General features: G+C 37.2%; 3 protein-coding genes across 3 annotated transcripts; 1 reads left to right on the top strand and 2 right to left on the bottom strand.

The window, feature by feature from the left end:
• Window positions 1-34: 34 nt before the first annotated feature.
• On the bottom strand, window positions 35-3156 carry LOC116012166 (protein GAMETE EXPRESSED 1-like). The gene is made up of 6 exons (XM_031251642.1): window positions 2568-3156; window positions 1209-1796; window positions 946-1072; window positions 680-866; window positions 457-604; window positions 35-329 (listed from the first exon to the last, which is right to left on the bottom strand). The coding sequence occupies exons 1-6, from the start codon at window positions 3065-3067 to the stop codon at window positions 56-58; spliced, it is 1824 nt and encodes a 607-aa protein (XP_031107502.1). The 5' UTR covers window positions 3068-3156; the 3' UTR covers window positions 35-55.
• Window positions 3157-4328: 1172 nt separating this feature from the next.
• LOC116012970 (ubiquitin carboxyl-terminal hydrolase 12-like) lies at window positions 4329-11516 on the bottom strand. Its single transcript, XM_031252636.1, has 17 exons — window positions 11510-11516; window positions 11217-11254; window positions 10696-10873; window positions 10260-10404; window positions 9975-10135; window positions 9129-9313; window positions 8087-8160; window positions 7800-7977; window positions 7610-7708; window positions 7441-7512; window positions 7077-7142; window positions 6445-6507; window positions 5438-5521; window positions 5196-5312; window positions 4957-5031; window positions 4747-4836; window positions 4329-4597 (listed from the first exon to the last, which is right to left on the bottom strand). The coding sequence occupies exons 1-17, from the start codon at window positions 11514-11516 to the stop codon at window positions 4562-4564; spliced, it is 1668 nt and encodes a 555-aa protein (XP_031108496.1). The 3' UTR covers window positions 4329-4561.
• Window positions 11517-13936: 2420 nt separating this feature from the next.
• LOC116012969 (fasciclin-like arabinogalactan protein 18) lies at window positions 13937-15310 on the top strand. The gene is made up of 2 exons (XM_031252635.1): window positions 13937-14840; window positions 15132-15310. The coding sequence occupies exons 1-2, from the start codon at window positions 13937-13939 to the stop codon at window positions 15200-15202; spliced, it is 975 nt and encodes a 324-aa protein (XP_031108495.1). The 3' UTR covers window positions 15203-15310.
• Window positions 15311-26387: the final 11077 nt, after the last annotated feature.

Genomic DNA, 26387 nt, shown 5'->3' with positions numbered 1-26387 from the left:
TAATCATAGTACAACACTACAAAGAATAGTTAAAGAATGAATTAATGTTGGTAGACTACATTAATCTATTATGGCGATTTCGGAGGTTATATCTCCTGGTTAGTGCATTGTTCATGCCTGGGTTTTCTGCAACTTCTTCAAGAAGTATATAGTCAGGGTCCTCCAGTTTATCAACATCATCGGGCAATTCGGTATCAACCCACAAAGACCAGTTAACCTCGCTGTCTGAATCGCTCTCCATTTCCCATGGCAGCTCCTTGTGTTTCTGTATTCCATTCACTTTCTCAATCAATGTCAGCAGCATCTGATGGTTCAAAATTTCATAGTCCCTGCAAAAAACATAAAGAATCTTAGGGCCCGTTTATTAACTGGAGATCAAAATATGAAAAACAGAAAACAGAAAACATGTTTACTGACACAGTTTTTCATTTTGAAAATGGGAAACATCTTTTCTACCTGTATGTCCAAATAGCATACAGAAGTTGAATTGATGCTGCAACCATGTACAGTGATCTGATAATGCCTATAACCCAAGATTGCTTCTCAATCTCGTATGTCCCGTATCGAACTATGGCTAATTCAATGGCAAATGTAGCACACAAACCTGAAATCAAGAAAAAGGTTACTTCACAAATGCAGAAAAGGTTACTTTTCCAATGTAGAAATGGAGTTACTTTACCTATATAAAGCCTAGGCCTCACATTGTAAGTCTGCTTCATGCTAGTGAACATGTAGAGAAGAAAGATCGACATCGAGTAAACCAAGAAAGCTTTGATCAGTCGCGATTCAAGGAGCATGGCGTTGTGCAACGCGAAGAGCTTGTCCAAGGCAACAAACATGCTCGCTTGCTTCGATTCAAAGGCTTCCTGTTTTCAAAAAATCGTGATTTGTAAGAACTAAGAAGCAATTATGTAAGGTTAAACTTAAACAAGTGGCAATGTTAACCTGAGCTGCTAATATTGTTTTCGAATTTTCAACAAGATGATCATGTGCTTGCTGCAGCTGTTCTTGCCTTCTAAGAAGCTCATCTTGCTGCTTATGCCCGATTTCAGCCAATTTTTGCAGAGTTCCCCTATGAATTCCGAGACATAACAGCAAATTTTTAGATTTGTAAATCTTGTCTTCTTTACTTTCTGCCATTTTTATTGTTTCTTGTTCTCGTGAATCTCAACAAAAAAACAAGAACGTGATGGTATTGTGCGTTTTACCTGCTTTCTTCGAGTGCTTGGCTCAGAAACGTGTTAAGAATTCGAATACCTTCAAGAGCAGCAGACTGGCCATTCAAGAGCTCTTTCTGTTTATCCAAAGAAACCCCTGCAATGTTCTCAATATCATCAGCTTTGCCTTGAAGTGTTCTCATCTTTGAAAACATTTCCTCTCCAACTTTCCCAATCTCCTTCTCTATTTCCTCAGCCTCATTCTTCAACTCATTCATCTCTTTATCCAAACTAGTATAAGACTGTTGAACCATTGCAATTCCCTCTGCTAATTTCTCCTTCATCTTTGCCTGCCCCTCAGTTAGCTCCTTCTGGGACTCAGAAATTCCCAGGGATTGTTCATGGATCGATTCTGAATGCCTCAACACCTCATTCACACGAGCTTCGACATTCTTTGAAGCCCTTTCCAGATCCTGAGTCCGGTAATCAACCGAGGCCAAAGAGTCATGAATTTTTGCTGAAGTTTGCAGTATATCATCCTCTTTCTCCCCAATGTCCCCTAGCTTCTCCCAAACATTCTCTGCAGTGTTCTTCAACTCATTCACCAGCCTCTCTGTGTCATGCCTAAATGCATGCATCCTACAATAGAACATGTTATAAACTTGTTCAAATTCAAGACTGAAGCTTTCTCAGTTTAACAGGTCAATCTTAGCATTGAAATCAAATGAACTATACTAACATACAAAGAAGGGAAAATTCCATTTTTAGTACTCCAGTTATGTCCTGTGGTACCGACTTAGTCTTATATGTCCAAAGTAGCGAGTTTAGTCTTTGAAGCTAGGACCAAATCTATCACTTTATTAAGTTGCAAAAATAGTCCCACAGACATATAACTAAAGAGGTCGCAATTTCAAATTTAGCCCCAGGTTACGGTTTTTGCCATTTAACATCCCAGACTATTATTTTTGGACACTTTTAGTCCTTCTCATGACTTCTCCTATTTTTAGTAAGGGAATTTTTGTCTTTTTCATATTTTTCTTACGTTATTTTTCCGGTTTCAACCGATTTAATTGATTTAGGACTTTAGGTAACATCTGATTTTTAGTAACCATATTTTTTAACCGGTAAAGTCCTAAACCAATTAAACCAGTTGAAACCTGAAAAATAACAAAAGAAAAATATGAAAAGACAAAAATGCTCTTATTAAAAATAGGAAAAAGTCATGAGAATGACTAAAAGTGTCCATAAAATAATAATAGGGGATGTTAAATAGCAAAAACGTGAGACTAAATTTAAAATTGACATCTGTTGGAATTAATTGTGTAACTCAAGGACCAAGTTACACGAAGCGGGGTAGAAGATGAAAAATGCAATTTTCCATAGAAAGAATGAAAATTTATTGTGACTTACTGCAACTGATGACAGATAGAGTCAGTCTGGAGGAAGAATTCGAGATAAGTTCTGTGGGCAGAATCATCCAAGTTCTTCAAACACTTAGACATGGCAGACCCTGCATCACAGCGAGGGAGGGGAGGCCTTCCAGAGTGGTGCTGGAAACAATCAGTGAGATGCCAAGCAAGTCTGGATTTGAGTTCCTCGTCGGAAAGAACCTTAGAACACTCAGCAAACATGCTCTGATAAGCCCTTCTCCAGCAAGAATTAGGGGCCAACATCTTCTCCTCCGCAGCTTCTACTAATTTCAACCCTCGCCCGCTATCGAAAGGCTCCATGGAGAATTCAGAAGAATAATAATGGTTTGGCGAGGAAGATCTGCATTGGGTTTGTTCCCGGCCGGCATTATTGTTGCTGGAACCAAAGATCCACCAGCCCCATGAGAAGCAACTTTGTGATGATAAAATTAGAATCATCAGACATAACGAAACCCCAACTTGTTTAGGAAGATGAGCCATTATAGTCAACCTCAACTAACAGACCAATTAGTTGGAAATCATAGTAGTTTTGGCGTAGATTCTCTTGAAATTGGAGACACAAGAGATCAGATTCCCAACAATATTAAACTGGAGGGTGCTGTGAGGTTGTATGTAGTTTAGGCAAGTTTAAGGAAATAGGAAGAAGAAGATGCATGCTTGGTGTGCAAGGAACGGCAGGGGGTACAAGAAATTAAAAGGACGTGTATTTTGGAAACATCCCTTTTTCCTAATCTTAAATTAATAAATAAATACCGCTTTTGATTGCTTACATTGACGTTGCATGCACCTGATATAATATCATCATGACATTGATTTTTATTTTTTTTTTCTGTATTAAATTCGCACGTTAATTTTCTTAAAGATGAGATCCTAAATTCCTAATTGTGGGCAATGATCCTTCGTTGAATCCTCAATCTCAAGCCTTCACACTTCGACCTGACAAAACATTTAGGATAATGTATATCATGGTGACTCAATAACTTAACAAACATGACCAAATGTCAGTGCGCACAAGGGATCTACTCACTTTGAGTATGATCCCCCACACTCCCGCGTGCCGCGATTCAAACTTTAGTATTTTCTCCCAAATATTACCTACTGAACAAATGAGCTAAATTCATGTAGGCAAAGATCCTGAATTCCTAACTAGGGTTGAGGGAGGGGTTGAAACACCATTCGTGCAGAACCGTCGCCGATCGCCTTCAATGGAGGAGGCGACCAAACGCCTTCCAGTGGTCGCCTTCCATGACTGAAGGCGACCATTTGGTTGCCTTCCGTCGGAGTCCGGCGACGGTAATCGAATTTCTCCCTGAACAGTGATTGATCTCATTGACCTGTTACAGATCATTTAAATGTTTAGGAATCTAATTGACTTTTTAATTATTATTTAGGGGCTTTTTCCTAAGTAATAACAAATACTTGCAAACATTACAACTCTTAAAACTTGTGCATAAATATTTTTGTATTGTTTCCTAAGAAAATAAAAGTTTTTGAAAGAGTTTCAACTCATTTCTTAATTAACCAAAATTAATTGAAAACGTTCAAATTTTGTTATTTAATATCCGGATGCTCTTATTTATTTTGAGCAAAACACAAGTCAGATGTGCAAGGATTCACTTATTCAAATGAAACAAAGAAGGCAAACGACTCAAATCAAACTAGACATCTGGATGAATATAATATGGAAAAAGCCATGCTCTTTAGTGAAGTTCAACATTTATTATAGGTCTAAGATCTCCCATCTCCATGTTCCTCAAACAGATCAACATAACAACGAATGAACGTAGAAACACTTCCAAAATAGAGTACGACAAATGTCAGAACCAACATATACTAAAAATCATCTGGCAGTTCTCAGCTACAACTGAAGAATTAGGCCACCTCCAAAATCATTATGTTTCTGTACACAGAGTTGTAGATACAAAGATACTTGTCCAGCCAATGCATCACCTTAAGGCTCCCTAATTGTATATTCTAAGGGGCTTTGTCCTTCTCCAATTTGCTTGGGTTCTGCAATTTAAAGATGTGTATATAATATGGCTCAGAAATATCAGGATCACCGCTAAATTTCATTTGAACTATAAATTAAACTTTGATCAAGTAATTAAGACTTAAGCATATATCTCAATAAAATAGTATAATTTCACAAATGTTCATACCAGGATAGAAGAATTTGGGCATTTAGGAGCATTATTGTCAGTATGCTCCATTCCAAGGTACTGCTCCCAATCACTACAAACTTCACTTTTCTGAAATCCAAAGATCACATTGAGGAAAAGCCATGCATATATAAACACAAATTTAATTAGAGCCACACAACAAAATAGGGGGAAAACTAATCAGAAAAACTAAGCCAAGGCATGCATTACCTCAAAACATTTTGACAAAATGTCAGAGTCCTCTAGGTACTTAGGATATCCCCTAGAAACTAATGCAAACTTCCACTGAAAAGTAATTATAATTCAATTTAGCAAAGATACAAGAATTTACAATAACAACAACAACAATAGTGTTATATGATGAAACTAAAAATGGTCCTGAAATTGTATCTACTGTCGTGCACTCATGCAATTAGAGAAATATGAGGAGAAAGAAAAGTCAAAAGCACCTTTAAAAACTCCTCATCAAGAACTTGTAGTTTCTTCCGTATGCGTGCTTTAATTTCAGCCAATATCTCACCCTCATGAAGAACAAGGATAAAGGGTTCCCCAAAATTTGTAACAAGCTTTAATATGAAATAGGAGTACAGTTTAGCAACCAGTTGAACAGCTCTTTGTAGAAAAGGGGAAACTACCAAGAATTGACATAATGAAAAGAATGAAGGACTTTCAATCCATTCCATGTACTTACTGCCTCATTCTGAGTTGTGTGCATAAAATGACAAGCATGAATCAAACGATCATGACGACCAAGGTTCTTCTCCTCTTCGGGAATCTGTGGTAAACAAAAAGTGAACCATAACACAATCAACAAGAAAACCAATTATTATTAACCTATCAGTGTATGTGTATCTTCTACAGCTTCAATTGAGATCTGTAGCATTTATATCCAGTGCTGGTAAAATTATTATTTATCTGTCTTTTGCATGTTTGGTCCTTCTGGATTGGGGAATGTTCCATAATCCAGCTTCATTATTGTGCAGCTGTTATGAATAAGTGATCCAACCTAAAAAAAAAGTAATCTGGACACAGAAAGCTAGATCAAACCTTCCAACCAGTCTTGTTGGAACCAAAAACCTTCATGTTTCAGAAGGAATCAACTATGGCATAAAGAGCTCAACTTTAGGTACAAAGTTCATTTAGGGCCTAAACTTTCCAACGCTCCACTCTCAAGGACCTATAAACTCTTTACTGTTCTATCTAATTAACTTAAGGACCTTTGGTACAATGGTACGCTTTGAGTAATTTAAATTCATGTGGTGAATTGGCATTGGAAAAGGCTGACAAGACTACAAAAGGCTAGATGACTCAGTTGCTTTCTTTTAGTTAAAAAGGAAAAAAAGAAAATTTGCTCACTAGATTGTTCATCCTTCAATATACTACTACTTGTGAGATCCTTAATAATTAGAAAGATTAGGTTATATATGGTTGTAGTACTCAAGTTCAGGTCCTCAAACAAGATTTCACTAATTCACACACTTCAAAATTAAAATTTTGAATTCCTTCATAAGATACACTGCTTTCTTCAACCTTGAAAATAAATCATTAATAAACTTGGAATCAATCTTCTCTCATCTTAGTGAATTTTTACAAAGGGGGATAAAGCATGTAATGCCCTGTGGAATTTTAGGTCCCATTTCTAGGTGGAAGAAGGGACACTCCAGAAATAGGAAAACCAAACCTGCCAGATTAACATACCTCTTCTGCACGTAATGTCATGTGGTGATCTATGGTTCCAATCCTTTCTTGTGAAGGGAAAATCTGAACAAACATGCATGTAATATTACAAATATATTGTACTATGAATTGAAATATGGAGTAGACTTGTAAAGCATACATGCATTCACAAAGCTGATATGCTTCTCAACAAATCTAAACTTTTTTTTTAAGCAATTGATTTTTTCAGACCACCAAGAGGATGCATGCAGCTTGGAACAAAATTTGCAATAGAATGAATGCTTAAAAGAAATGAAATGCAAGTTCATGTACAAAAGGAAATTAGAAAGCATCCTCCTCATTCACTCAAGACTTGAATCCTTTCTGGTTCCTCTTCCTTATAATAATAATAGTAATGAGGAATTCACCTAGGCAATGACCTAAATATATTTATCCTTTAATATTCATAGTATCATTAGTTATTAATTTTATGATACGGTCCATATACTCTATATTTTTTTTTTTGATATATAGTTTAGCAAATCTTTGATTAATATTAGATGATTAATAAGATTTATTTGCATCTATATATGCAAAGTCTAAGAAAAAATAGTCTCTCAGGTTGCAAGTTCTTTGATAAAGTCCCAAGTTTACAAGCAAGAGCAAACAAGTACCTTACGAATTTTATGACAGAAAATCTCCAACAATCTTAGCTCAGCATCTGGATGTGACAACTCAACCTGTTCCATAGCACTATAAAGGATGAGTAGATTTTCTTCTATTCTCTCACAGAAGCATACTTGTACAGTTAGTGTACTTTTCATAGTGCTGATTCAGGAACACCCAAGGGTTTCAGCAAGCAAGTGGTGTACAGTTCTTTCCCCCATTAAATCAGACATGAATATTTGTTTCTATTCCCTCTTATGTTAGGTTTAAAAGAAAAATAAAAATAAAAATAAAAGTTTAGGGCAGGTTCAAGTTTTGAGTGTATTGACATCAGGTGTGACTGTGTGAGAGCACACAATGTTGAAGAATTACCTTTGTCTTGAGGTCATCAAGAACATCCATCACGGTACTTTGATTTGTCAACGTAATAGTATAGATAGTCACCTAAAATAGAGGGCCATAGAAGGTAAATCAAATTAGTGTAAGGAAAAAGGGAGCAATAAGACAAACATAGAAGTAGAAACAAGCTTCCCAGACTCACTCCAATCTTTGCTGGACAGAAAGCAACTTTCAGAGTTTTCAGGTCTTCCAGTTTTGGCAATTGAATATCCAGGACTTCGTAATACAAAATATCTGAAACCTACATTAAGACAATGCTAAAACCAGTCAAGCAGAGGTGTAATGGTATAAAGAAAACAATGAAGATTGAGGTACACTTACGCATAAGGTACCTGACTATGGTGAATGAGCATGTCTAACAGATGTCTTACTCCCCGATACTTTATTGGATGGAGCATAGGGCATTGGGTAAAGTAGTTATGTGATGTAAGCCTAATTTTCAATGGATCATCCAAACCAAGATACCTGGCTACACTTTGAATGACTTTATCATAATTGTCCTCCTTTGAGCTATATGTTCATTGGCATGATTAATGAGCAAAAAACTGATAAAACAAAACCCAAAATGCAAGATTTGCAAAGCCACACATAGCATGGAAACTGAAAATAGGATCCATACAATTCAAGAGTGAACTCATCCTCACTGGGTTTCTCTAACGAACGGAAGCGAACAATAACCTGAGAGCCATGAGCCTGTCAAATGCAAAATTTATCTTTACACTTCAAAACACATGAGCTTTTGCACACAAGCAACACAAGGTAACAGAATTTGAAAGCATTATGTGCCAGTAGTGCAAAATAAACTAATAGCAACTAGCAAGAATGTTATGTTCTAACTCATTATCACCATTAGATATAACATGCAACTATGTCTCCAGTCTCATGGCTAAAATTAAATTTTAGTTGAAAGAAAAGCTAAGTAATTTTTTTTTAAATGTCTGCATTGCTTCATTTTATATTAGGGACAATAGAACAGGTTGCTAGTAACAAAGATGAAGATAATATAATGCTACATTCATGGCTCCAGAATTGTACAGAAAGCTAACAATTACTGAAACAATCATGAAATTCTCACAAGGTAAAACGCACATTTATTTATATGTTTTTTTGTGTGTAATTATATAAATTTATTTATGTAAATAAATAAGTATACACACACATATTAATTTATTTTTTATATAATTTGTATAAATACAAATTTGTATGTGTATGTATGTGTTCCTATGAGTGTGTATACGTATATGTGCATACAAATATACACTTTTAATATTATGAAAAATTAGCTATCTTTAACTTAGGAACAACTAATATTAGGAACTTCTTGGGAATAACACTCCATGAAATAGGAACAATTAATACTAGCCATCTTTAATATTATGATAAAAGGTATATACCTATTACAATTAGGTAATAGGCTTATTCCATTCTCAATCTATTCCATGAACCAAATATCATGTAAGAGACTTAAAATAATACTCTAGCCTCTACAAACTGCTCACATAAAAATGAGTACTTAACATATTCGTAGGAACACTCCATATTCTATTCCTGAAGTAAAATACATTGAACTCCTTTATTGTTTGCTCAAAATTGCACAAATATCTCTGATCTGCATAAAAATATGGAAACACAATACCATGAAAATTGGGGGCAGTATATACCTGGTAATGACGTACATAACCAGTCTCTTTCTTAGAGTCATAATCAATCATCTCACAAAGAGTTACAGTAGCTTCAACTACAATCGTGTCAAAGACAAGAAAACCCCTGTTAGGATCATTGAGCTCTATAAGTGGCATGAATTTGAAATCCCAGTTACTCTCTCTTTCGTTGAACTTGTGATAACCTGCAGCAGAGGATCAGTAAAATTATCAAACCACAAGTTACCTGGACAGTGCATGTATATATGGAACCAAATGATTGGTAAACTATGAAACTAGCAAGAACTAAATGCAGAATTACAGAAGAGCGTGAATTAGTCACCAAAAAATGTCTCAGTGCAGTAAAAGGGGTTGAAATATAACACAGATAAACTGTGTTATAATCTGGGTCTGGATTTTGCATCCAGAAGAGCATATAACTTGAGTTGTAGTATAAGTTAAGCGCCCAATGGAAGATGTTATACACAATACATTATTCAAAAATAAACAAGATCCCAAAACTAATAGTAAAAACTTCATAAACAAGACCACGTAATCAACCTGCTCAAAACGCTCAGCGACTCAGACAATATCCATTCACAATATATGGAGTGATAATTATGATGATGATAATGACAAGTACAAAAACTGTCAGAATTGAAACACAAAATGACACTGCAGCATAATTATTGGTAGCTCTCTTGCCCAAACAAAAGTATAATATCTGCTAATTTAGCATTTTGAATTCCTTATCTCTCCCTATAAGGCTATTATATTATTCTCTCCAAAACTGATTGACAAGTCAAGATGTTATAGTAGCAACTATTATTAGAATCATTAATAATGCAATCAATTAAATAATTTTACATTCTTTTTTTGTCATCTCGTCTTGGATGTGGTTAAACACAGATATACTGAACAAGGCATCTACAATCCACCCAGATGGCAATTCTGAATAATCAGCAACATCTAGGTATATCCACAAATGATCATCTCCTTTATAGCCTTTTGGGAACATTATTAACCTCCTGCACAGGCAACAAATAAAAGTTGCACCAAATACTAATCTCTGCATTCTGAACCAAGCGAGCACAAAATATATCACCGAATCATTAGGAAAATAAAAGTTATACAATTGCACAGAACCAATACCATTGATATCCTCTTCCCAGAGAAAAACTGCCTGAATACAGCCCCATGGCATTCAACCTCGAGAAATTCTCAATTGTCCATGTCAACCGTACTGAGGTTGGACCATCCACCTCGTATTCATATGTACATGATGTAAACACAGGATCTACATTCAAAATTTTGACATCATCAAAATCATTATAACAGCCCAAGCAAATTCGTTTTCCAAAAGGCAATCAAATGTTCTCTAACATTCAATTGATGATAACATCATGCATGCGCATTCAATCATATAATATAGACAAATTAATTTTGCACCGGATATCAGGCACGTTTCATATCTATCTCTAATTCATATGCTTCCGACCGCACATGCAAACACATAGAGTCGACAGAGTGCCCATGTATAAGCGATAGATACCTTCCGTAGGCTGGATACCTTCCGTAGGCTGAGTACCTTCCGTAGGCTCATCTTCCGTAGGCTGAGTACCTTCCAATTCCATAGGCTGAGTATCTTCCGTAGTATGATGAGTACCTTCCAATTCTTCGTCGGTATCAGGCATGTCTACATAGTATTCTTGCTGCGTACCTTCCGGTTCTTCGTCGGAATCAGCTTCGGTCACATAGAATCCTACCTGCTCCGAAAACCACATGAAGCAGCATGCGAAGTAAGAAATTCTGATCTAACTAAACTTCATGCTGTTACTCAATCCAATTCCGATTTCCGACTTTTTTTGCAATCAACAGCATTGTACTCAACAATCAAACAAAACGTACTCACCTCTCCTCTAATCAAACAAACAAAAATTTTGCTAAAATCACTTCCAAAACTACTCCGCTACTTTCAATGAGTACCACAATTGAAAGCAATAATAACCAGCAAAACAAACTAAATTGAAGTAGATACAACTCTCGGTGTGTGTTGTGCAGAAATGCGTGTATTGAATATAAACAGAGAGAAAAGAAAGATATCATTACCTCCCTTGGAGGAAAAGTACACGATGTAACCACAGGATCTACATTCAAAATTTTGACATAATCAAAATCACTGTAACAGCCCAAGCAAATTGGTTTTCCAAAACGCAATCAAATGTTCTCTAACATTCAATTGATGATAACATCATGCATGCGCATTCAAGCATATAATATAGACAAATTAATTTTGCACCGGGTATCAGGCACGTTTCATATCTATCGCTAATTCATATGCTTCCGACCGCACATGCAAACACATAGAGTCGACAGAATGCTCATGTATAGGCGATAGATACCTTCCATAGGCTGAGTAACTTCCGTAGGTTGAGTATCTTCCGTAGTCTGATGAGTACCTTCCAATTCTTCGTCGGTATCAGGCATGTCTACATAGTATTCTTGCTGCGTACCTTCCGGTTCTTCATCGGAATCAGCATCGGTCATTTCGGTCACATACACTTCTCTCTGCTCCGAAAAACTCATGAAGCAGCATGCGAAGTAAGAAATTCTTATCTAACTAGACTTCAAGCTGTTAATCAATCCAATCCCGATTCCCGACATTTTTGCAATCAACAGCATTGTACGCAACAATCAAACAAAACGTACTCACCTCTCCTCTAATCAAACGAACAAAAATTTTGCTAAAATCACTTCCAAAACTACTCCGCTACTCTCAATGAGTACCGCAATTGAAAGCAGTAATAACCAGCAAAACAAACTAAATTGAAGTAGATACAACTCTCGGTGTGTGTTGTGCAGAAATTAATGCGTGTATTAAATATAAACAGAGAGAAAAGAAAGATATTATTACATCCATTAGAGGAAATGAAGATGATCAGGAGCAGATCGACTGATCGAGAATGGTGATTGCGAGTGTACGATGATCGGCGAACTCAATGTCCGAGATTTCTCCGAGAGGAAAACAAAATGAATTATCTGCGCGGGAACTGGAAGTCGAGAGTCTACTCGAGGAGTTTTGGGAAGGTAACCGTCATGTATATATAACAATAATAAAAAGTATAGCTCCGTATTTATACAACATGCTCGGTACGAGGAGCTCATGTACACTGCCGAAGCAGATTTTTTTTTGTTAGGTGGAACGGAGGGAAAATTGTTTAGAAGATTGAAATAATGACATAATTGTTTGATAGTTTGACTACTAATGAATTATTTTATATAAACTATACTAGAAATATTTTGTGCTATGACTTCACGTATTGATAAGAACATGCACTACCAACTCGACCACCAATTTTGTAACATTATTCATCTCTTATAATACATAGATTTTTGAGTAATTTTTTGTAACAATTATGAATATAGTTACACCATGTTTGATTTTTAAAAAATAAATTTTATATAAAAAATACCATTGTGAACTAAGAAATTGAAAAATATAAATAAATAGTAAGTGGTGATAGCTCAGCTCATCACAACACATCAATTAATTGGTATAAATTTTAACAACGTACAAAGTATTAAATATGATTTATGACATGTATAATAAGAATTTAACAATAAGTCTATCTTTATTCATGCAATATTCTATCACTTTCAAAAGTAAATCATACTTTCACATTATCAAATTTATATTTTTTTTTTGTATTATTTTCTCTATATCCCTACAATTCTCCATCAATTTCATTTTATATTATAAACATAATAACAAAATAAAAAGAAAATAAAACTATAAAAGTCATACTTGCAAGCGCTTGCTATTATAGCAATCTTGCAAGCCACATAAGAACAAAATAAAATAAAAATTCACATTACTTTTCGCATCGGTTCATTTACTAGGATGATGATAGTATAAAGGTCAAGTGATATTTAATTTGATTTTTAATGGTTTCTGACTTAAAGATAATTATTTAAGTGAACATAATTATTAATCACTAGTACAAAAAAGGTCATAGGCTACACCTATAAAAGTGTTTTCGCTACACCCTACAGGTGTAGCCTATGCTACTGACGCTAAAAGGGAAGGCTTTTCGCGGCACCCGTTACGAGTGCCGCGGAAAGATTTAATTTTCTTTTTTTTTTTAAATAAATACTTTCCGCGGCACCTACTCCGGCTACCGTAGTTAACTCACCTTGTGGGTAATGTCACAGCCCACACGTATCACACGGATCATAGACTGACGTTTTCCGTGACAATAAACAATAAAAAATACTGAACCATACTACCGGAGCGTCAGTCGTTTCGTCCACCGATCCTTACGCCGTCTATGCATGCGTTCACAGATTTTGCTAGCTGGAGTAGCTGCATATATGCTATCTATACAGCAAGAAACCAGATGAAAAGAAACGGAAAATAAGGAAGTAACAAGTCATACACAAGTACACAACCAATTCCATTGAACAATGTCAATCCCAGTGTTCCAAACAAAAATGCTATACCACTAAGTTACTCCAACTAACTTATAATTTAGCAAAATTAATAAATTAAATTAATCCTTATCAGCCATCACTTTTTACCTAAATCTATTATCTCTTCAATCCTCCTATATATATTTGCTCATATCTTTCACTATAACAATCAATAATGATGATGACTTAAACAAATATAAAGTTGGACTTCATATACAGACATGTACTACTACCAGAATTGCATTTTGCTTAATTGGGAAGAAAATACTAATCATTGTCTTGAAAAAAAATGCATTTTATTTACTTTAGAGAGAGAGAAAAAGGAACCACAAAACTCGCACACAGAAAACGACACGCAAATGATAGAGACAGACAGGTTGAGTCGTGTTGGACAGCCTCATAGCCAAAATATAAAAGCACGTCTGCGTATACTTCCAACTCGACATGCATTTTGCTTCTTCAAAATGTCTGCGAAGAAGAAGGTGATCACAATCGCCATTGTTTTTCTCCTTTCCTCAGTGAGCGGACTCGGGAAACCGAGTCAGGTTAGCTCCAACTCGGTCCTGGTGGCTCTCTCCGCCGTGAAACCCGAAGGCGCCCCGGAAATTGACCCGAGAACGTTGAAGAGAACAACCACGGTAATACCAAAAGGGCCTCACTCGCCTCCCTCTCCACCGCCGCCTTTCCCGATCTACCAAGCAATGGCGTCGGAGCCAGCGACGGAATTTGACGGCGAGAGCCAGGTGAAGGACTTCGTGCAAACGCTCCTCCACTTCGGCGGTTACAACGAAATGGCCGATATTCTCGTGAACCTAACAAACTTAGCCGCGGAAATGGGGCACCTCGTGAACGCAGGCTATGCACTAACGGTTTTAGCCCCCAACGATGAAGCCATGGCGAAGATTACGGCGGAGCAGCTGAGCGATCCGGGGGCGCCGGAGCAGATAATATACTACCACATCGTGCCGGAGTACCAGACGGAGGAGAGCATGTACAATGCCGTCCGGAGATTCGGAAAGGTGAAGTACGAAACGCTGCGCTTGCCGCACACCATTGTTGCTCGGGAATCGGACGGGTCAGTGAAATTCGGGGACGGTGACAACTCGGCCTACTTGTTGGACCCGGATATTTACACCGACGGCCGTATCTCAGTTCAGGGGATTGACGGAGTTCTGTTCCCGGAGAAGAAGAAGACGAAGAATCAGAAAGACGTCAAAACAGGCAGTCGTAAGGTCAAAGTTTCCTCCGCCAAATCTAGAAGAGGTACATTAATCAGTATCCGCCAAATCTACAGGCCTAATGGTTACGTTACATTCTTTTTTTTTTTTTTTTTTTTAATCAGTATTCGAAGATGATTTAATTGAAAAAAACTACATAACAAAAAAATTAGCTTAAGTTGTATATAGTTGATCAATTCAACCCATAGGACTGATTTTATTTTTGCACACTGAAAATAGTCAAATAGGAGATAAAGATATTCAAATATTAAATTAAAATAATTACGATATTATTTAATTTTGCTTTTTTTAAACTGATTTTTTTTATATGATGCAGGGAAGTTGTTTGAAGTATCATGTCGGGTGCTACGGACCATTGGGCAAGATTCTTGGTTTTATTGCAAGTAAAAAAAAATTAATGAAAAGGCAATTTATGTTTCATTCATAAATGTATTTATTAAAAGTTTCATAATATATACTTGTTACAGTTAATGAAAAGTTTACCATGTCAGTGTATTATAGTATCCGATACAATTATGTATATTAATTTTTGTTATGCTTATATAAATTATTGATTAAAAAAAATATTAAATTATACTGTGATTTGATGCCGATATTGTAGAAGGAAACCTTTAAACCAATTGACTTTATCATCCATTGTATTACACCTTTTTGGTATCGTGGGTGGAATCCCTTTTAGATATACAGGAGTAGATGGTTAAGCTTTCTATTATTTATCATAACTCAAAGTAATCATTTTAATGTATATATATACACTTGTTTTCTTCCCCTGGCATGCCTAAAAGGCTAAAACAATGTTCTGTATATTTTAATTTACAGGCAAACCTAACAATGTTCTGTATATTGTATATACAAATCAAGGTATAAGTGTACTCTTTTTTGAGTATTATAATATTGGTTTATGTACACTCTTATCATTTTCTTAAATATACAACAGTAACTAATTTAAAAATTCAAAATCAATTCGGAACATTCACATCAATTAGGGATAATTTGTCCCGTCCCCGACATGGATGGGAATGGGAAACATTTTTGGGAAACGGTGACGGATCCCCATCATCGAATAATTATTATAATTTAATATATTTTTTATATATAGACACACATACTTAAGTATTTTAGTTTATAAAATGATGACATATGTTTTTATTATTTTTATTATTAAAAAATAATGCACTAATTTTTCACTTTAACTAGGAATTGATCGAAGACGGTGATGATAAATATTTTCAATTCTCTATCAAGAACAGGAATGAAGAGTATACGCCTAAAATTTTGGTCAGTATAGCATGATATGTAATACGGAGTATATATATACTACATAAGTAATGCATACAAATACATATGGCAATAGTAATTAATGCATGTTAATATATAGTAATATATTAATTTAATTTACATAATAATAATAATATACCTGCTATGAAATTAACACATTGTAAATTTGTAATATATAGTAATATAATTAATATCAAAAACAAAAGTTTCTCTCTCGCCTCTTTCGCGAGCTTTCTAGGGTTTTTCCGTTTTTGCCGTCTTTTGGTCGTTTCTTCCGATGGCGACGTCGGATATCTCGAACTTGTGTGCGAATCTGACCTTGGCAGATGTGGAAGATGAAGAAGTGTCCATGCAGGTTCAGCATGCTCCGGGGGAGCAATCAGACGGGGAGGGTTTCTTTTACGCAGTATGCCGCGTGGTCACGGGGAAGCCAATCCGGTTCACGTTTTTCCAAGAAACTATGGCGGCGGTGTGGAGGCCGGTTATGGGGGTCACCATGAGACAGCTACAGCCGCACAGATTTCTGGTTCGGTTCTATTTGGAGACTGATATTGTTCGCGTCCTTGCGGATGGGCCGTGGACGTTCGAACAATGCTTGTTGGTAATGCAGAGGGTCCCAGTGGGCGTTGATCCGGAGCAGATGGTGCTCCAACAAGCGGAATTCTGGGTTCAGATTCACGGGCTTCCTGTGGGTTTCCGTTCTGAAGTCGTTGTGGGTGCTATAGGGTCCTTCTTGGGTTCGTTGGTGAACACTGATGAAAGGAACTTTGATGGCTCGATGCGGTTGTTCTACCGTGTCAGGGTTTCAATAGATATCACTAAACCTTTGAAGAAGCAGATGAAGTTGAAGAAGGACGCTGGATCTTGGGCAATCATCGACTTTCGATATGAGCGATTACCCACATTTTGCTTTTTATGTGGTGTGATTGGTCATGGTGATAGGTATTACCCTAAGTTTAATCATGCTGTTGACCCTAAGGCGGAAAAGCCTTTCAGTGCGTATATGCGTGCTGGCGGAAGGCGTATTGTTCCTTCGGCTAGACTTAGTTGGGTCGCACCAGAATCCAATGTGGACAGGCAGTTGTGGCGATCGCCTGCTATGGATGTCATTGAGAGTTCTGCACGTACGAATGATTTGGGTAAGGGTGATATGCCTCTGCATGGGACTATTGCATCTACAGCGATGGTTCCAGTGATTGAATCTATACCAGCAGTAGTTATGGGAGAGCAGAAAAGGAAAAGAACTGATGAGAGTGGGTTGGCTCAGAATGCGGACCTTACAGCAATGGATTGTGAAGTGATGGTGCCAAAAAACGGATCGGAGGCGGGACAGCAAGCCTGCCTAGGATTATGAGTTTTCTGTCTTGGAATTGCCGGGGGCTTGGCAACCCGACGGCAGTTCGTGTCCTTGCAGATTTAGTCCGCGATAAGAGGCCGAAGGTAGTGTTTTTGGTGGAAACTTTTGTGGACAAGAGGATGATGGAGATGGTTCGTGTGCAACTCAGTTTTGATAGTATGTTTGTGGTCGAGGCAGTTGGCCATAAGGGCGGATTAGCCTTGTTATGGTTCGACTCGATTTCGGTGGATGTTATAGGGTATTCAAGCAATCATATTGATGTATCAGTAGCTTTGGATGTGGGTAGACCATTGTGGAGGTTTACCGGGTACTATGGCTTCCCGGAGAGACACAGGAGGAGGGAGTCCTGGCAATTGTTGCGAACACTAGCAGCACAGTCTACTTTGCCATGGTTGATTATGGGAGATTTCAATGATCTCCTTGATCAGGCAGATAAGCGGGGTCGGCATCCGCACCCAGAGTGGTTGATTTCGGGCTTTAAGGATACTGTGGCGGACTGTGGTCTCGTTGAGATACCTTTTGAAGGCCACCAGTTCACGTGGGAACGCTCACGGGGTACGGCAAATATGGTTGAGGAGAAGTTGGACAGGATTCTTACTTCTGATTCATGGCTGACTTTATTTGATGGTGTTCGGGCGTCTTCACTCCTATGCCCGTATAGCGACCATTTACCACTGTTTTTGATACCGGAAACTTTAGGATGGCGTGTTAAGCGAAAGAGATTCTGCTTCGATAACATGTGGTTACGGGAGGATAAATGCCGAGAGATTGTTACGCAGAGTTGGGATCGAACGAGGGGATTGGATATTATTACTCAAGTGGAATGCTGTGGTAAGGATATCTGGAGTTGGGGTCGTGATTATAACAAAGACTATCAACGTAAAATTGATGCATGCAAGCGTCGCTTGGAGTGTTTACGTAGCAGGTGGGATTCTAACAGTATACTTGAGTATTCACGTGAGGAGAAGGAGCTGTTGTTTCTCCTTGAGCAACAGCATATTTTTTGGAGGCAGAGAGCTAAGGAATATTGGTATAAGGGTGGTGACACTAATAGTAAATTCTTTCATAATTCCCTTAAGGCCAGGAAACGCAGAAATAGGATCCAACGGCTGAAAAATGAGGCTGGCAGTTGGGTTGAGGATGAGGCCGAGATGGGGCAGGTGATGATGAATTACTTTGTGAACCTGTTTCAGTCTGATCAGGGCGACATGGAGAGTGTTCTTGATTGTATTCAGCCTAAGGTGTCGCAGCAGGATAATGCTATGTTACTCCGACCTATAAGCTCTGAGGAGGTGCGTGTGGCATTGTTTCAAATGCACCCCGACAAGTCTCCAGGACCGGATGGTCTCAGTCCGGGCTTTTACCAACACTTCTGGGATATTGTAGGAGGCGAGGTAACCAGCTTTTGTAAATTATTCATGGAATCTGCTACGTTACCGGTTAAGGCAAATGACACGTTTATCGTGTTGATCCCTAAAAAGGAGAAACCGGAATGTATGATGGATTTACGACCCATTGCGCTGTGTAATGTATTGTACAAGATTGCAGCTAAGGTGTGTGCGAATAGGCTTAAATCCATGCTTGATGGAATTATTTCGCCAGCCCAAAGTGCTTTTGTGCCGGGGAGATTAATCAGTGATAATATTATGCTAGCCTATGAAGTTCACCACTATTTGAAACGGAAAACTCAAGGTCGGGAAGGGGTGGTGGCTTTGAAACTTGATATGAGCAAGGCCTACGATAGAGTATAGTGGAAGTTTGTGGAAGCAGTTTTGTTGAAAATGGGGTTTGCACGCCATTGGGTTGATATATTGATGGAATCGATTTCTTCGGTTAAATACCATATTCTCCATGAACAACAGCAGTTGGGACCGATCATTCTGGAGAGAGGCATCCGTCAGGGTGATCCTTTATCACCGTATCTCTTTCTACTTGTAGCCGAGGGATTGAGTGCCCTTATTGACAAGCATATGGGATCGGGACTTTTGCATGGTGTTCGTGTGTCGAAGGGTGCTCCCCCGATTTCCCACTTATTATTTGCAGATGACTGCTTTCTTTTCTTCAAAGCAAATCCCCATGAGAGTTCGGTTATGAAGTCAGTTCTTGACACTTATTCTGCATCCTCTGGCCAGCGTATTAATTTTGACAAATCTGTAGTATGTTTCAGCTCAAATGTTGGTCAGGCTAGTAGGGATACTGTGGTCCTTACGCTAGGTGTGAAGGAGGGCAATACAGCTGGGAAGTATCTAGGGTTACCTTCACTTGTGGGAAGAAGGAAAAAAGAGATTCTTGGCTTTATTAAGGAGCGTATTCTAACCCGAATACGAAGCTGGAATTCAAAGTTTCTATCTCGTGCAGGACGAGAAGTGTTGCTCAAAAATGTAATTCAAGCCATGCCGGCTTTTGCTATGATGGTCTCTCTTCTTCCTATTGGGCTTTGCAAGGATATTGAGACTATTATGAATGAGTACTGGTGGACGGGTACGGTTGGGAACGGCGATAAAGGGATTCGGTGGAGGAGTTTGAATGGTTTATGCGCCCCTAAGTCTAGGGGTAGTATGGGTTTCAAACTACTTCACGAGATGAATCTAGCATTATTAGGCAAACAAGCATGGAGGTTAATTACAAAGCTGGACTCATTGGTTGCTCGGGTATATAAGGCTCGTTATTACCCAAATTCTTCCTACTTGGAAGCAATGGAGGGTAGTAACCCATCATATATTTGGAGAGGCATGCTAGCGGTTCAGGAGGTTTTGCGTGATGGGTGTCAGCGGTGCGTAGGAGATGGTCAAAGTACGATCATTGGTACTGATGCTTGGCTACCTGAAGACAGTAATCCCTATGTCCAAACAGTGCTGCATGAATCTGTTTTCTATGCTCCGGTATCGTCTCTAATGAATACTCAAGGTACGTGCTGGGATATGGAATGTGTTAATGATATTTTTGATCCACAGGATGCATGTCTAATCTCTAAAATTCCTATCAGTAGACGGAGACCCCCGGATGGTTGGGCTTGGCATTGGGATCATAAGGGAGTTTACACGGTTAAATCTTGCTATCGTAGGTTGTCTTCTCATGCAGATGATGATCGCCCGTGGAATAAACTGTGGGCTTTGCATGTTCAGCCGAAGGTCAAGACTTTCTGTTGGCAACTAATCTCTTCTCTTCTCCCTACTCGTGATGCTTTATTGGCCAGGCATGTTCAATGTGAAATTCTTTGTCATATGTGTAGGTCTGTGGCCGAAAGTGCAGCTCATTTGTTTGGCTGTTGTAATGAGGTGAAGAAGCTCTGGTCTAAGCTGGGGATCATGGTAGGTTTTACTCAAAACTCTACTTTGTCTAGTTGGTTTTTTGAGTGTCTCTAGAGTATGAATGTTGAGAAGTTAGACAGTTTAGTAATGACTTGTTGGGGGTTGTGGAATAGCAGAAATGATAGCATTTGGAATGGAGCTCCCTTTGATGCTAATTTGGTTGTTCATCATTGATGGACAATTTTAAATAGTCCTCGCAAGTGCACGAGTCGACTGTAGTGATAGTGTGCAAAGGCAAGGGTCGAACCCACAGGGAATTGATACAATGCAATTTAGACAATGCAATTTAATGACTTGAAAAATAAAATAACGAACTTACAATTCAAAATGCTCGAAACAAATATCAAAGATGAGAATAAACTCAAATGTAAAATAATTGAGTCAAATCTTAGGAAAATAAACAAATAAACAGAACCAGAATATCGAATAACAATCAAGCTGGAAAAACCTAGGAACATGAATCAACTACCATAACTAGTTTTTGCAGATTAGTTCAACTTGCCAATCAATTTAGGGTTCGTTCTAACTATTATCTGACTAATCCGTATGGCGTCCAGATTCAGTCACGTATTCTAATGGTTCATACGCTTAAGACGTTTATTTAAACCATTAGAACCCATTAAGCTAGGTAGAACTTACGGAATACCCGGTTTATGAACCAAATAAACAATTTAATAAGACAACTAAATTATTTATTCATTTATCCTACGGAGCTTGAATTAACAGGCATAGTTTATACTCAGTTAATCCCCTCAAACAGACTAATTAATGCTTAGAATTGGCCAAATTCGACACAACTAGTCTCAATTCAAAACCATAAGATAAAGCAAAATTAATTGGCAAAAGCAAAAACTTAATCTACAAAATTTTCATGGCAAAACATTCATGCTCCTAGAAAGAAGAAAATTAAATATACATCTTGAATTCAACAATAATTGCCAACATAATAGCCATTAAGCTCTTAGAATTCAAAAAGAAACCTGGGAACAAAACCAAAAGCTCCTGCCACGTACCAATCTTGGATTTGCAAGCTTCCAAATATTGCCACGCCAAATTGAAATCAAGGTTCGTCCAGAGTTTTCTTCGCCCGTTCCGCCGAAACAAATTAATCCAAGTCGAGGTTAAAATTGCTGCTGCCGAAATCGTCAGTGTTGCACCGATCGGAAGTCCTTGGTTTTGTGAAAGGAATTGATAGTTTCGGTGATTAAGGATTCATCGTAACTCCTTCAACCTGCCTCTATTTATATTGGTTCAGCGAGCCGTTTGAATATCATGAGATGCGCTCGCCATGGCCGTTGCAGATCTTCTTTCTCGCGGTGTTGTTGACCGGTCAATCTGAAAGCTTCATACGCCGCATACGGGATAACGACCCAGACGTAAAATAACTTTTTTTTTCTCTTTTTTTTTACGTAAATAAACATATTTTAATAATTTAAAGCTCAGATAAAAAACAGTCTAATTTATTAATACTAAACTAACTGCAAACTACATTATATTATTAATTTATTTTTTAATTATTGGATAAGTATAAAGTAAATAAAAAAAGTGAAATAATATAGTAATAAGCAAGAAAAAATAACTATATACTAAAAATTATTAAATAAAATATAATAAATTAAAGTATACAAAATGCGCTTATCAAATTTCCCCACACTTATTTATTTGTTTGTCCTCAAACAAAGACATTATTAAGGAATGAAAGAAATAAAATCAAGTTTTAGCTCGAGCTTCACCCAAATTGCCTTTCAAATTTATTGCCTCATCAATGCAATGTTAGTGTCAACTCAAAGAATGCATAAAAGACTTGACTAGAAAATAAATAAATTAATTCACTATTTACGAAATAAAACTTGTGCACGTGTGTTGGTACCCTTATATGAGCTAAACAAATACCTTAATTAATATGAACATTTCACAAAATACAACCTAAGCCAAATTTAGAAATAATCTATCATAGTGCAGGTGCAAGACATGAAAGAACAAGGATCAAGGCATTTATTGAAAATTAAAATGCTCGTCTCTTCCAAAGTTCACTCATCATTTTCCTATTTTTGACTTTTTCCAAAGAGAACTTCCCCAAAAAACCTCGCCATTTTACGCCAGGCATGTTTGGGTTTTCAATTTTGTGTGTACTCATGAACCAGACCACGACACTTATTTATTTATTTATGGTACATGTGTAGGTGGTTGATTCAGCGGAGTAGAATCTCTGATTTATTGCAAATAAAATAAAATAAAAACACTCTCATTTTTTTTTTTGAATATTTTTTTCAAATATTTTATGGATATTTTCCACCTCACTTATGCCATAGAGATGATCCTTGAACCAACAAATACACCACATATAGCACTCAAGAATTATTTAAAAATTTGAAAAAGGTTATATAAAGTGAAATCAACATAAAAATCATCAAAGAGATTGCATTAAATATATAAGGGTTTTTGTGATTTTTTTTATTGTTTTTGTTTTTTTTTTTTTTTTTTTAAGAGAAAAGCTATTCAAAATATAACACTAAAGCAATTAACAACTAGCCACATGCAGCATACACACTAAGAGCTGACAGAAACTTGCATTATTTTCATCATAGGATATTCAAAAAGGCTTATTGGGTAAGAGCTCAAGTTCATACTTATTTATTTTGTTTAAAGTAATTTTTTTTGTTTTTTTTTTTTTTTTTTTTAATTTCCTTACTCGAAATGAGAATCACAAAAATAAATTAAAATAGAAATCCCTTCCCCACACTTATTCCAAACATTGTCCTCAATGTTGAGAACAAAAACTATAAGAGAACACAAAACCAATAGCTCATCAAGTTATCGAAAAAAAAAAAAAAAGGCATAACAAGCAAAAATGAAAATAAAGGAGAAGGGAAAGAGAAATGGGTTGCCTTCCAAAAATGCATTAGTGACGACACGGACATTCATAATCTTGCAACTCTACCTGTTCAACAATATGGGCTGAGGGTTCCCCCTCGAAGTACTGCTTAAGTCTTTGCCCATTTACCTTAAATTTTTCACCTGTTTTTGGATTTTCGATCTCACATGCACCGTGAGAAAACACTTCGCGTACTACAAAAGGTCCTGTCCATCTAGATTTTAACTTACCTGGAAACAATCTCAAACGAGAGTTAAATAACAAAACTTTCATTCCAGGTTCAAAATTTTTCCTCAAAATAGACCTATCATGATAGGCTTTGGTTCTCTCTTTATAAATTTTTGAGTTTTCATAAGCCTCATTTCTTATTTCATCCAATTCATTCAAAATCAATTTTCTTACCTCACCAGCTCTCTGCAAATCAAAATTCAAGAATTTAATAGCCCAATAGGCTCTATGTTCTAACTCCACCGGCAAATGACAAGCCTTGCCAAATACTAACCTATACGGGCTCATACCAATCGGGGTTTTGTAGGCTGTCCGGTAAGCCCACAATGCATCATTCAACTTGATAGCCCAATCTTTCCGAGAAGGATTCACTGTCTTTTCCAAGATTCCTTTAATCTGCCTATTACTCACCTCAACTTGGCCAGAGGTTTGTGGATGGTACGGAGTAGCCACCTTGTGAGTAATGCCATATTTTTTCAAAAGACCTGCAAAAAGTTTATTACAGAAGTGGGTACCTTCATCGCTAATGATAGCTCTGGGTGTCCCAAACCTGGCAAAAATATCTTTCAAAAATTGCAAAACAACTTTACTGTCATTTGTTCTGGTAGCCACAGCTTCAACCCATTTCGACACATAATCAACAGCCACAAGAATGTACTTATAACCAAAGGAAGTGGGAAAAGGCCCCATGAAATCAATTCCCCAAACATCAAACAAATCAACAACCAAAATATTTGAAAGGGGCATTTCATGGCGCTTACTTATATTACCTGTCCTCTGGCATCTATCACACTTAGCACAAAATTCAAATGCATCCTTGAACAAAGTGGGCCAATAAAAACCAGACTGCAAAACCTTCAATGCAGTTTTCTTTCCACTAAAATGTCCTCCGCAGTTTAGAGTGTGACTGTGATTCAAAATATTTTGATGCTCAAACTCAGGTATGCACCTTCTAATTATTTGATCAGGACAGATTTTAAACAAATAAGGCTCATCCCAAAAGAAATGTTTTATTTTAGAAAGAAAATGTTTTTTTCCTTGCGAATTTAAGTCTGGGTGAAATTGACCCGAGACTAAATAATTCACAATGTCTGCATACCAAGGTTCTTTATTCTGTAACGAAAGTAACTGTTCATCAGGGAACCTGTCATTTATAGGAATATCAGATGTAGGACAATTATTAGCTGCATCAGGCAAACGAGACAAATGATCAGCGACCACATTCTCACATCCTTTCTTATCCCTGATAGTCAAATCAAACTCTTGGAGCAATAAAATCCATCTTATTAGTCTAGGCTTAGCATCTTTTTTAGCCAACAAAAATTTTAGAGCAGAATGATCAGAATAAACAATCACTTTAGAACCAATCAAGTAAGAACGAAATTTTTCTAATGCAAAGACTACAGCTAACAACTCCTTTTCAGTAGTTGTATAGTTAACCTGAGCATTATCCAAAGTTTTACTTGCATAATGAATCACATAAGGCAGTTTATTAATTTTCTGTCCTAAAACAGCACCTATGGCATAATCAGATGCATCACACATTATTTCAAAAGGATGCTCCCAATTAGGTGCAGCAAGAATGGGAGCAGAAGTTAATTTTTCTTTCAAAAAGTTGAAAGCAGACAAACATTCATCATCAAACTTGAAGACAACATCTTTTGCTAACAGGTTACACATAGGCCTACAAATTTTTGAAAAGTCTTTAATGAAGCGCCTGTAAAAACCTGCATGACCAAGAAAACTTCGCACTTCTTTCACAGATGTAGGGGGAGGTAGTTGATGTGTAGCAAAAATGAGTGATGGTGAGTGTACGGGTGTGAAATGTCGTTCCGCTGAGGATTGGGGATTATGGCACGCAATATGCAATCACAAACTAGGCACTAGCACAAGGAAATCAACAAGAAGCTAAGGAAATGATAACAAGGTAGAACAAACACATATAAACAATAGATAAGTGCAAAATAAAGAAATAGGACTCAAGCTAGGGGAATTACTATCTAGATGCTTTAACACTTAAGTTTGGGGGAAGAACATTTTACCTAGGTTCTAGAGGCTAGCACTAATAAATCCAAGTTTCCACAAGGATTAGAACAAAGGTTGCCCCATTCCCATGGTGTATCAACCTAAGTTCTTGAAGAACAAAAGCTATTTAAGCCCCAAATCTACCCTTATTTCCATAGAAGAGAAAATGGGTTTGAGATTGGGTTGGCTCAAGTCTCCCATCCAATTCCCATTGAGATGAAAGACTTTCCAAAGACAAACAACAATCATTGGCCACTAATCATTGAAAGATAGAAACAAACCCAATTCAAACTCAAGAACCCTAGGTTGGGGTTCTTCCCCTTTTTCACAATAATCACAACTTAAGCATCCAAATAGATAATACAACCCTAACTCAAGCCCATAAACTAACTACTCATGATTAAATAGCATAAAGAACACAAAGACACAAGTAATAAACATAAATCTTGCAAAAGAAAAGAGATAAAGGAAAGAAAACTTCTCTATTGAAATGGGTGG

This window comes from Ipomoea triloba, chromosome 3 (genome assembly GCF_003576645.1).
Source record: "Ipomoea triloba cultivar NCNSP0323 chromosome 3, ASM357664v1".
NCBI lineage: Eukaryota > Viridiplantae > Streptophyta > Magnoliopsida > Solanales > Convolvulaceae > Ipomoea > Ipomoea triloba.
Note: the sequence above shows the minus strand (reverse complement) of the source record. Positions and strands in the feature narration are given on the sequence as shown.